The 12,083-nt window shown below is 42.2% G+C and overlaps 1 protein-coding gene across 1 annotated transcript in view; it reads right to left on the bottom strand.

Moving 5' to 3' along the window:
• The window catches only part of SOX30 (SRY-box transcription factor 30), a 620,328-nt gene extending 612,374 nt beyond the window's left edge, over positions 1–7,954 (bottom strand). Inside the window, exon 1 of the mRNA XM_086928803.1 lies at positions 5,797–7,954. Coding sequence (XP_086784929.1) covers positions 5,797–7,954 — 2,158 coding nt within the window. The remainder of the gene's footprint in view (positions 1–5,796) is intronic.
• Between the last annotated feature and the right edge of the window lie 4,129 nt (positions 7,955–12,083).

Genomic DNA, 12,083 nt, shown 5'->3' with positions numbered 1-12,083 from the left:
GTTTGACTCAAGCTGTTGTCAGGAGTACATTCCCAAATGTTTCTTGTGTAGCAACAGACTAACGAGGACTGGTTAGTTTTCATGATGCCGGTACGCAATTAGCACCAGTAAAAGCCAGGATGGTTTAGGGAATTAATTGCAAGGGCAGAGTATTTTTTCATTGACTGGTAATGGTAAGTCATCTTATGAATGGATGTTGTGCTGGCCAGTTCATTGCCAAACAGTTAAATATGTGCATTAAACAGGATTGGCTGATCCATGAGATACATCACAGAGCATTGTTAAGGGCTGAAAAGAAAAGTAAGAACCGTTAAGGACTTTGCTGTAAAGCCCCTTTATTGTTTCAGATGAAATATGTAGCTAGATCAGTGAGGCTTATCAAGCACTTCTTGCAGTCTATTCACATGTCAACAGCATTATTCTTAACTTAAAATGTATGTCCCACTGTTGCATGCACCAGTCAAAAACCTGGATTGGTAGTATCACAGGAGGCTGAATAATCAGCTTTAAGACTGAAGTTGAACAACAGTACATCTTTCAGTAACTAAACTGTGTAGGCCAGGAGAGACTGAAACATTCCTGTTATCAGGCAACATTTTGTTAAAATAAAGGTCACTGTGGAATGTTCCTGTTTACTCTGGGTTTCTCCTTAGCATCCATACCGTCGATAGTTCTTTGATCTTACCAAACAGTATTGAAAACTTATAAGACACTATTTGTCACAAGTGGCGAAACATGTTTCAGCATGGACCTGATTCTCAACCAGAATTTTGTAGGATATGTTTATATTATTCAAGGAAAGATTACAATTATCATCCGAAAGGTAAAATATGATGTATGATCAACCACTCAAGATTATAACATAACATATTTATTCCTAAACGTTTGGTGTTTTACTTCTCAAAAATTATACCCTATCTGAATTTCAGGAGGCCAGTTATCTAGTGATATTTCTAAAGCCACAGGTGTTGAGGGTAGATTTTGACAGGCATGAGCAGTCATGGCATGTTCTTATGTCAGCAGGATAGACATGATGTTGTAAATAAAACGTGTGATAAAAATTCAAAACTAACAGAGAAAACATGTTTTATGTATTGATGGGTAGGCTGCAAGCTTAGTGTACGAAAATACTGAGAAAAAAAATCTGAGACTTCCCAGTTGGATTAAGAGTGAAGGGTAGTGGGGAACCAACAGTTGAATTTCAATGCTAGTTACTTTACTTTTTTAGAGAAATACAAACTGAGTGACATGTATTGGAGAGCGAGATAAAATCACAAATATTGGTTCTTTTGAAATACTCATGAGGGGATTTACTTTGGCTTGGTGAAGATGAGTGTTTTCTGTGTGTTTATTCATGGAGGCTGGGTAATAAAGGAGTATGCAGTCTGTTTTCTTCTTCTTGGATCTGTTAATGAAAGAGATGAATTATTCCTTGATTTAGAGGATTGAAAAAGAGAGGTTGGTCACCCCTGTGGCAGTTGAGTTGAAATAAAGTGTGTGGTGGAATACTGGGATTTTGTTTCTGCTGGTGCAGGTGGGGATTTAATGAAGTAAAGGAAGTGGAGAAAGATTTTTTGCACCAGACTTTTTGGCGAGCCTCCTGACAGTGAATTGGGTTTTTAGAAAATGGTGAGATTGAGGACTCTATCCAGTCTGTAAGCAGGATGGTGATGAATAGCTATGCTCAGCAAAATTTAGGGATTTTGAAACAGTGTGATATTTGTTGTTATTGTCAAATTACAAACACAATGGTAAAAATACCCATTTAAACAATGAGAAAGTTACTCATAGCAAAAAGGTTAACTCTAATGTAATGTTAATGTTAAAAACCCTGAACGTTAGCTCAAATAATTTGCCACCCATCCATTACAAACATGCTGTCTGCTACCCTGGCTTTAACTTACATTTCCTAAACTAGATCTACATGCTGCATTTTTTACTAATTACCTCCAATTTCTACCATCCTGGCCATTGCCACAATAAAAAACATGGGTGAGCTACAAATACAAAGAGAAGAGTATATCCCTTCAAATACACCTAGCAAGTCCAAAATCTGCGACGGTGCTCAGTTGTTTCCAAACAAATAACTCTTTATTTTTGACTTGCTAGCTATAAATTAAGTCGGAACAAAACATACAAAAAATAGGTCTTAGCATAACCAAGAAAACGTTTGTCATTGGATGGAGAGATGGACTCTGTCTGTGGTGGCAAAATACGGAAGACGATACGGGAATAGGCCCAGTGCTCTCCCTTAAATGCAGTCTATTCAAGCTCTGCTTTAAAATATATTTTTGCTATACTGTCTAGTTTGAAATGCTGTTATTAACATATATGTTACTCCTTGATTATGTTATTTCTAACTTGTTACATTTGTTTTGTAATATTTTTCCACTGAATTTTTTCAGACAATTTTTTGCAGCTATAGGGCAGAGTTTATAAGAGATGCCATTTTGGAAGAGTTAAGGAGAGCGATTATAACGTTCTCAATAGATGGAAAGTTTATAACCTATTGAGCTGAAAAATAAGTAGCTAAAATAAATGAAGCCACACCTCCATGAAAAGCTATTTAGTGTGGATGAATGTCAACATTCATTCAATAATGGGAAGTGTGGTAGCTGTAGAACGAAAGTAAGCTTTGTGACATGTCAACAACGTGATAGTATTTTTCATTAATGTTTTTTACAATGATCTGACAGAGTTCATCTTTAAGATAGGGTAGGGGGGATTTGAGAGGTTCTTTCTTTTTACATAGGAAGATTTTATAATATAGCAAGATTATACTGCACCTCTTTACCCTTGTTCACTCAGGTCCTCCTTTTGGTTTTTCATGTTTGATGCTTTCTATATCTCTACGATGCATTGCCTTGTTTGTTTTGCACTTCTCCGGGAATTCACCCTACCTTCTACTATTTTATGCTAAATCAGCAATATAACCCCTGCGTTGGAGCCCAAATTAAAACAAAGCAAATTTAGGCACATTAACCTCATAGATGCTATTAAACATTCCTCCCCAGTGCTGCGCTGTCCATTGGAACTAGTGCTGAATGGACGTCCAATGGTCGTGCGCAGCACTGGGGAGGTAGTGCTGCCGTCGGCCAATGCACCGAGGCAGCACTTAAGGGGTTAACACACTGATGGGGAGTACTTGGTGAAAGAAAATGATATAGTGTATCTGTCAATTACTGTTTGTTAGTTTTGATTTTATCAGCATTTTATGTTGATTTTGTGAAAAATATGAATATGACTAGGGTTTTTAGTTATTAAATGCATTTTTGACATGTGTACTACATGATGGGAACACAGGTTTCTGACTGATTGTTATTGGTGTTTGGCTTAACACTGATTTTTACAACATTGATTTAGCGCATTGGGTACTCGCAAACATGTTCCTAAGGGGCCACAAAATATGGTCTGTGCTGTGCCCAAGGGCTGAATTGATGCCAATGGGGTGGGGGTATGGTAGGCGTTGGGGAAGCAAAGCATGTTCATGGTGTGGTCAGTGAGACATTAAAGTTATTTTGAGGGGTGAATTCCCACTGCCCTCCAAATGAATCACCTAATCTCTAGAAGAGTCATACTGTGTTATGCTGTATCTGAATCACTATCCCTCTACCAGCCTTCTCTACCTGCTAACACAACCTCGGGAGAGTCAAGTGTGAAAAAAAGAAGTAACTTCATTACTGAACTGGAATGAAATAGAATTGCACGATGTGTAAGCCAAAAAACCTATAATCAATTCCAGCTTACAGGCTTGACCAAATTGTGTGAACCTAGGCAATTGTTTTATTCCACTTTGCCACTCTTTTTCTCATCTCATATGTAAGAGCACCTTGAAATATATGTGTTTAGCAAATACACTGTACAAACCTTCTACTGTGCTTGATATAATAAACTATAATGCTGCCCATGTATAATAACAATCCAAGTCACCCAGAGGGTTTGATGTCACAACTGTCTTGCCTCTTAGTTCACTTTTGGCATTATCAGGCTGGGAGTAGGCATGAATGTTTCTATGTTCATTTTTTAAATATACTTCTAAATGCCCAGATAAAATCTGATGTCCTGAAGGTCAAAAGCTTCTGTCTGTTAATGAATACACTTTTTGAATGTAGAAGAGACTTTGTCGTGTTTATACGTTTGTTGCAAGATGCAGCGGCGGTCGGCACAGGTAAATGCAGTGAGCCGGGGAATGAGTCGACAGATGACGGAATAGGTATGATTAAATAAATAAATAACACATTCCGTTGTCTGTCCGCTCCCCCCTCTTGCCCTGCATCACTGCACTTACCTGTGCCGGCCGCTGCTGGCACAATGTTTTAAAAGTGAATGTGTTCTAAAGTTAAGTGGTTCAGGCTTCCTTTTTTAAATTATTTTCTTGTAAATAATTGCTTGCCTGTTTATTTAACATCTTTCTGAAAGTTAGTGCTCTCTTAAGTAAACAGCAGCCCAGTGAGGTTGTTGAGCATGGGTCCTCATGTGAAGGTAGGATTGGCGCAGCAGAGTACGGATTTTTTTCTTCAATAAGAAGACAGCAGGTGTCTTTGTTCGATGTTGAGCGTTTTATTAAATATCTTCTGCTCTAGTAAACAGGCACCTGCCTTGTGTAGGAGACTGAAGCTTCTTTTATTTTTACAATGTTTACCCCAGAGCCATAGCCAGGAAAGAATTGATAGCAGTCTCCAAATAATTCCTAATGGAGATATCACCTGAACTTTCTTTTCTGCAAAGATTTATTCAGAGAAAAAATAGTATTTGCATGGTCTTTGCAAAGGAAAAGACTGTGCTGGTATTACTAATTACCTGTTAAGTATCCCCAGTCCTAAATTATGTAAGAATCTTGCGTTATCTCTTCTGGGATTATAATTAAAGCAGCAGGAAATTAAAGCTAGGGTACCTATAACTGTACTTTCACATTGAGAAAATCTAATAGAATCGCATATGTTATATTAATGCGCCCAGCCACCTTTTTCAGAAGAAATTCTTGAGACCTTTGTTTATACAAGCTGGATTTTAAACAGTAGTCCAGGCCATAGATTTTTTATTTGCCCGGAAGTTTAAACAGGTGGCAGTAAGGATTACTTCATTTTTTAGGAGTGTATTTAAAAAAATTAAAATGTTTATTGTAATTGTAAAATATATCACCTTTTTTAAATGTACTATATTTTATAGTTTACATATATTTTCGGGTAGAGTTATTTATATGTTTCTTGCGTCCACCCAGACAAATGGACTTTCTTTTGAAATTATTGCAGGGGACACTTAATTTGATGTTTTTTGGGTGGTTGGGTGACAGATTTTGTAAATAAAGTGATTTTGAAAGAGTTAATAGCAGTGGAATGAGAAATCATTATGAACACACTCTGTGAAAAGTTTTAAGATGTCACTCTTCTTCTTCAGTACTTTAAGAGAGTACGGCTACTGCGAATGTGTGGATGTGAGAGGACAGCACAAGTTACTGGGGTGGTTATGTATTCACGTTAATCCTTTCTACTCAGTCATGCACGTTTCCTTTGGGGTTTGAGGTGATAACTAGCAGGTAACACATTAGAATGCACCTACCCCAGTATCTCTCTCTCTCTCTCATGCACACACACACACACACATCTAAATATGACTTGAGTCTTTGAGAACCTTATATTTAACGTTCATCATCTGTAACAATAACAAATATGTTGGGAATGCAAACTTAGTGATTAAATCGTATGCATCTTGCATGCCCTTGCCATTAACACAAGTCATAAAATCTTCAATCCAAAAGAAGTACAGTAAGGACAGTGAGAAATGCATTAATGATACCTGCATCCGATGGCAGCACAGTCAGAGGGACATCCTTAGTCTCAATTTTCACAGATGGCTCCATCAAGGATTGCATTTTGATGGGTACTGGTGTCAGAGGCATCTTGGTAATTCGAATCACTTCAGAGGAAGCTGGAGGTGCCTGAAACTGGATCCTTGTGCCTGGAGGCACAGGGTGGAGTGTCAGGGGTATTCTTAGGTCCTGAGAGGAGGTCCCATAGACTGCAGATTCCTGTGCTAAGAGCATCTCTTTGCTCTGAGGATGTAAATATCCGTTGGGCGTTGGGGGTTTTGTTACACCAGCATTCTCTCTTTGTTCCCTTTCATGCTCAGCCACAAGCTTTTCGGGTTTCGCTTCCTCCATGTGCTCAGTTTTAATAGCTCCGTCTTTGACAATGACATACACTCCCTTAGTGCCATACCCTCTGTTTTCCTCTACAGCTCCATTAGCCTTGCTCTCTTCTGCTCTAGTTAAGGTTCCTTGGCCATCCCCACATGTTCCCCATGAACCAGGGGATGAGAGCATTCTAAGGTCTGCATCACTATGAACTTTACTCCGGTCTGTGTCTTCCCAACAACCTCTTGCAGAGATAACCGCTTGGTTATTTTCAATGTGGCCCTTGCTCTGGTCACTGGTCTCCCAACATCCTCTGGAAGCAATTCGGTGGTCAGTATGATGGCCCTTGCTCTGCTCATTTTCCCACAATCCTCTGATGGCTATCCTGTTGTCTGTTAGGCTCTTCTGGTCACATTGTGCCTCCCATGAGCCTCTGCAGGTAATCTCCCGATGGTCAATATCATTTGGACAGTTTGGCTGGTCAGTAGATTCCCATGGCCTTCTTACTGACCTTAAGTCACAGTGCCCCCCACTTTGGTCAACTGCTTCCCACGATGGCCTGGTTGACCTGTGATCAGCGAGACTCCCCCTGTGACTAGTTACTTCCCATGGAATCCCTCTCTGGTCGGTGTGGATCTGCCACTGGCCTGTTGCTGCCCATGATCCCCGGGCTGTCAGATGGTCAGTGGGGTTATCCCTTTGGTCACTTGCCATCCAGGGAGCCCCTCTAGAGGAACTGTGGTTAAAGTAAACATTCCTTTCTTGTGCAGCATCCCAGGCCAAACCCCTGGTGGTCCTTTGATCTTCCCGCTGATCGCTAATATCCCATGGTGACACTCGCATGGTCCTGTGATCTGTGTGAACCACTCTTTGGTCACTAGAGTCCCATACTATACCTCTGGTGATCCTGTGGTCATGGTGGATCTGGTCACTTGTTTCCCACGACAATCCCCTGGATAATCTTTGGTCCTCTGCATGCCCACTAGTCACCCACATTGAATCTCTAACTCCTATGTGGTCAGTAATGCTATCACTCTGGTCATTGGAACTGCCCCTACTAAACTCTTGACTCTCTCTCTCATCATTTGTGGATGTTCTACTGTGCCTAACACTCTCACTTTGTTCACTCGTGGTATCTCTAAGACCTTCATTCTGATCATTTATGGGCACAATGGTGCTCCTCAGACACACTCTCTGATCACTCCTGAGTGTCTTGCTGTCCCTGTGAATCTCAAATTGATCACTTATAGAGGCCATGGAGCTCTTTTGATCCACTGCATGTTCATTCGTACAATCTCTAGTATCATGAAAGGCATCAATCTGGTCATTTGTGGAACCACAGGTCTTTCTTTGGACCTCGCTTTGATCATCTCTGCATTCCATATGATCTTCACTTTGGTCTCTGATCTCACCCACCACCATCCTGGCCACCTTACCAGCTTGATCTTGACTATGTTCAACTGCAGGTGCCTTGACTGCTCTGTGGTTATCAAGGCCCTCCCATGATACCCTTCGGATTTCCTTTGGCTCTGTGGGTGCACCATTATTTTCCTCCAGGAGGCCTTTGGCAGGTGTGCTCCCCTTCCCCTGGAGGAGGCTGACATTAGGCGCCCCCTCTCCCTGTGGTCCTCTTCCTGGTTTGGTACTCTCGCCCCAAACCCCTTTGCAAGGCTGAGGACAAACTTCAGAATGCGTAAGTTCTTGGGGGTTTAGATCCGACTGCAAACCTTCCCCCTGAGGGCCCCCGTCAGTCTGCAATCCTGCTGCTCTGGGGCCACTGTGTTGATCCTCCGGGCTGGGAAGCCTGTGACTCGCCTCCATTGCGTCCGATTATGAGATCAATCAATGCGCACGCACGCTCCGCTCGAGGGGCGGGGCTTCATCTTAGTTCGTTAATAACGTTCTCAGAACTCGGCCTTTATTCAAACCCTTCACCGCCGAGCCAGGGAAGCCCCGCCCCCTCCGCTCGTGCGCATTTTCCCATTGGTCTGGACTCGTCGAGAAACAACATGGCCGAACCACCTCGTGTCTCTCGCGTGGCAAGGTGAGCCGCTGCTATGGAAACTGCGATTTAGACAATAGGGACTGTGGCCACGGCAAAACGTCACAGGCCGGGAGTTTTAGGATTGGCTGCACATACTAGAAAGGCGGGATAACGGGTGAGCGTAGCCGCCAGGGAGTTTGTCAAAGGGCAGGTAGGTAACAAAAGGACCATTTTGAATATGTTTGGGAGCTTAAGTTAGACACGGAACAACACGTGTGGCGAAAGGTAAAGAGGCCTATAGTGTCCAATTGGCTGGCTGTACTAGAGGACGGGGCGATAACAAAATGAACTTTTAGTCAGTTAATTTCGAACTAAACGTGGAAGTTTTCTCTGTGCATCATTAGTCAGAACAACCCACAACAGTTTTTTTTTATGTGCGCGAAGTGGACAAGGAGGTAAAAGAACGACTTATTTCGGTATGTGCGAGTTGCGAGGCACAGACTTCTAATAGAAGCATTGTTAAGCTCTGAAGAATTGAATTGAGCATTTTTACAGAACACTTAATGTTCCGCTGAGTTAAAAACCTTATGCACTGGTGGCCCCGAGCATTTTCAACGCACTAGGGATGGGATTGCACACGGCCTGATTCATGTGCATTCAACACCTTTCCGAAGAGGTTGACGTATGAGTGCCTATCTATCTAGTTCATACTTTACTTACTACAGGACTTTCAAGGCTGTTCCAAATAACAATGACCTACTAGGTTACTGCAATTTCTCATTGCATAGAAAAACAAAGAATCAATGAAAACAGGTCTCAAAATGACAGCACCCAGGGTTTTCAGAGTGCTGACATTGAATATCACCTAAGTGAGAATGATGTCAGAAATCGCATATTCACTCACTCATCCACCTATACATTCCTATCAGTATGTTAAGCACTTGTTCAAGAAACCTGTCTGTAATCTGCATGTCACTCATACCGTAACCATGATTCATGTTCTGTGAGTGATGAAAGTTTGTACAATTCTGTGCTGCTGGATCTGTTCTAAAGAAATGAAAGATGTACTGCCTTTTCTGAGAAGGAGAAGCTTGCTTTGCTATCGCCATGCTGTCCCTGTTCTGTGATGAAATTAAACTTGCACTGCTGTTGCTCAATTTGGGCAGGGGACTGGTGGCCCTGAGCATTTTCAACAGGTGCAGCACTAGGGCTGGGATTACACACAACATGATATACATGCATTCAACACCTTTCCGAAGAGGTTGACATCTGTGTGCCTAACTAGTGCATAGTTACTACAGCCGTTTTAAAGCTGTCACAAATAAGAATGGCCTGCTAGGATACTACAATTTCTCATTACGTAGAATAAGAAAGAATCAACAAAACAGGTCTCAAAATAACAACATCCAGGATTTTAAGAGTGCTGATGTGGAATATCACCTAAGTGAGAATGATGTCAGAAATCACATATTCACTCGCTCATTTACCTATACATTCCCAGCAGGGTGTTAAGCATCTGTCTAAAACATCTGCCTGTAACCTACATGTCACTCGTGCCTTAACCATTCATATTCTGTGCGCGATGAAAGTTTGTAACTCAGTAATGCTGGAACTGTTGTGAAGAAATGAAAGGTTGCACATTTGCCTTTTGTGAGAGAGGGGAGCTTGCTTTGCTTCTGCCATGCTTTCCATATTCTGTGATGAACTAAAGCTTGCACTGCTGTTGCCCAATTTGTCACTGCTTATGCTGATGCAACCCTAACTGTACCTGATCCCTGAAGGAGGGATGAATGCTTGAACTGCTCCTGCCTAAGGGTGCTGTACTATGAACAGGGATGTTTACACTGCTGTTTCCCCTTCTTTTAAAACAAGCATTTACAATGCAACGGTCTCACCTTTGCAAAAGTTAGAGCTATTGGCATTGTAAATGACACATTTTTTATTTATGTGTTGGTTTTCAAAAAAGATGAATGAATGGCATTGTCATTTATAATGCCAATAGCTTAATCTCTTGCAAATGCGAGACCTATTGCATTTGCACCCGCACACACACAGAGCCACACACACACCAATGTGGTGGTGGTGGTGGATGTGATGGTGGTGGTGGATGTGGTGGTGGTGGATGTGGTGGTGGTGGGGGTGGATGTGGCGGTGGTGGATGTGGTGGTGGTGGATGTGGTGTTGGTGGTGGATGTGGTGGTGGGGGGGATGTGGTGGTGGATATGCTGGATGTGGTGGATGAAGTGGTAGATGTGGTGGATGTGGTGGTGGTGGATGTGGTGGTGAAGTATGTGGTAAATGTGGTGGATGATGTGGTGGTGGAGGTGGAAGTGGTGGTGGTGGATGAGGTTGATGGGGTGGTGGTGGAGGATGTGGTGTTGGTGGATGAGGTGGTGGTGGATGAGGTGGTAGATGTGGTGAATGTGGTGGTGGTGGATGTGGTGGTGAAGGATGTGGTGGTGGTGGTGGTGGATGTGGTGGCGGTAGAAGTGGTGGATGTGGTGGTGGTGGAGGATGTGGTGATGGTGGATGAGGTGGTGGATGTGGTGAATGTGGTGGTGGTGGATGTGGTGGTGAAGGATGTGGTGGTGGTGGTGGATGTGGTGGCGGTAGAAGTGGTGGATGTGGTGGTGGTGGAGGATGTGGTGATGGTGGATGTGGTGGTGGTGGATGAGGTGATGGTGGAGGTGGTGGATGTGGTGGTGGATGTGGTGGTGGTGGATGTGGTGGTGGTGGATGTGTTGGTGGTGGATGTGTTGGTGGTAGATGTGGTGGTGGTAGATGTGGACGTGGTGGTGGTGTATGTGCTGGTGGTGGATGTGGTGGTGGTGGATGTGGTGGTGGTGGATGTGGTGGTGGTGTGTGTGGTGGTGGTGTATGTGGTGGTGGTGGATGTGGTGGTGGTGGATGATGTGGTGGTGGATGAGGTGGTGGTGGATGTGGTGGTGGTGGATGTGGCGGTGGTGGATATGGTGGATGTGGTGGATGTTGTGGTGGGGGATGTGGTGGTGGTGGATGCCATATTAAGAAATACCGAGTCATAAAACGATAGACAAACTCCATGCCAAGATAGAATCTATCATATAGAAAAAAATAAGGTACCATAACATAACGTACTGAAGAGTAACATAGCATAACACACCATAACATAAAACAACAATACATAACATAAAATGATACATACCATTATAGGATAAAAAGAATATTATCAGTTAATACAACGAAATGTAACGCAATGTAACATGACGCAACGTAACGGAACGCAATGCAACATAACGTAATAGTGTAACATGATAATATTACATAAAATAACATATAATGTAAGAACATAATATAAAATAATAATATAAAAAATATAAGAAAACATACTGTAACGTACCATGAACACATAACATAAAATAATATATAACATTAGAAGATAAGAAAAATTAATAACATAACACAATCTTATATAATGTAACGCAACGTAACGTAGGTAGAATAACACAATATAACATAATGTAACATGACAACATAACATAGAATAGCACATAACATAACAACATTACGGAAAATAGTAACGTAACATTACATAACGTAACATGACCACATTAAATAAAATAACACATAAAAAGTACATATCATAAAATTGTAAAACATAAGAGATCATCTCACTAAACAACACACTTGGGCACGAAGTGACATTGCACAAATACCGTAGCACATCATTCACTATTTATTTGTCTTGCGGTGTGGTTTCTGCGTGCAGGGCACAGTGGTTACTGTCTGAAATGCCCTGAAAATAAATTAAACGGTCTATTTTCATTGTTACTATTAAGACCAGCCCTCCCCCTGCCTTGCTCGCATGGGCGTCCGCACGGGGGGGCAAGGAGGGGCGCTTGCCCCTCCCTGGAGCGACCCTCCTTGCCCCCCCTGCAGACGCCCATGATGGGGTTCTCACTCTCTTTCCTCTCCTTTCTTTTATTT

The sequence above is a fragment of the Lissotriton vulgaris genome, chromosome 7 (genome assembly GCF_964263255.1).
Source record: "Lissotriton vulgaris chromosome 7, aLisVul1.2, whole genome shotgun sequence".
In the NCBI taxonomy this organism is placed as follows: Eukaryota; Metazoa; Chordata; class Amphibia; order Caudata; family Salamandridae; genus Lissotriton; species Lissotriton vulgaris.
The sequence above is the reverse complement of the archived record's forward strand: the minus strand, read 5'-3'. Positions and strand labels throughout refer to the sequence as shown.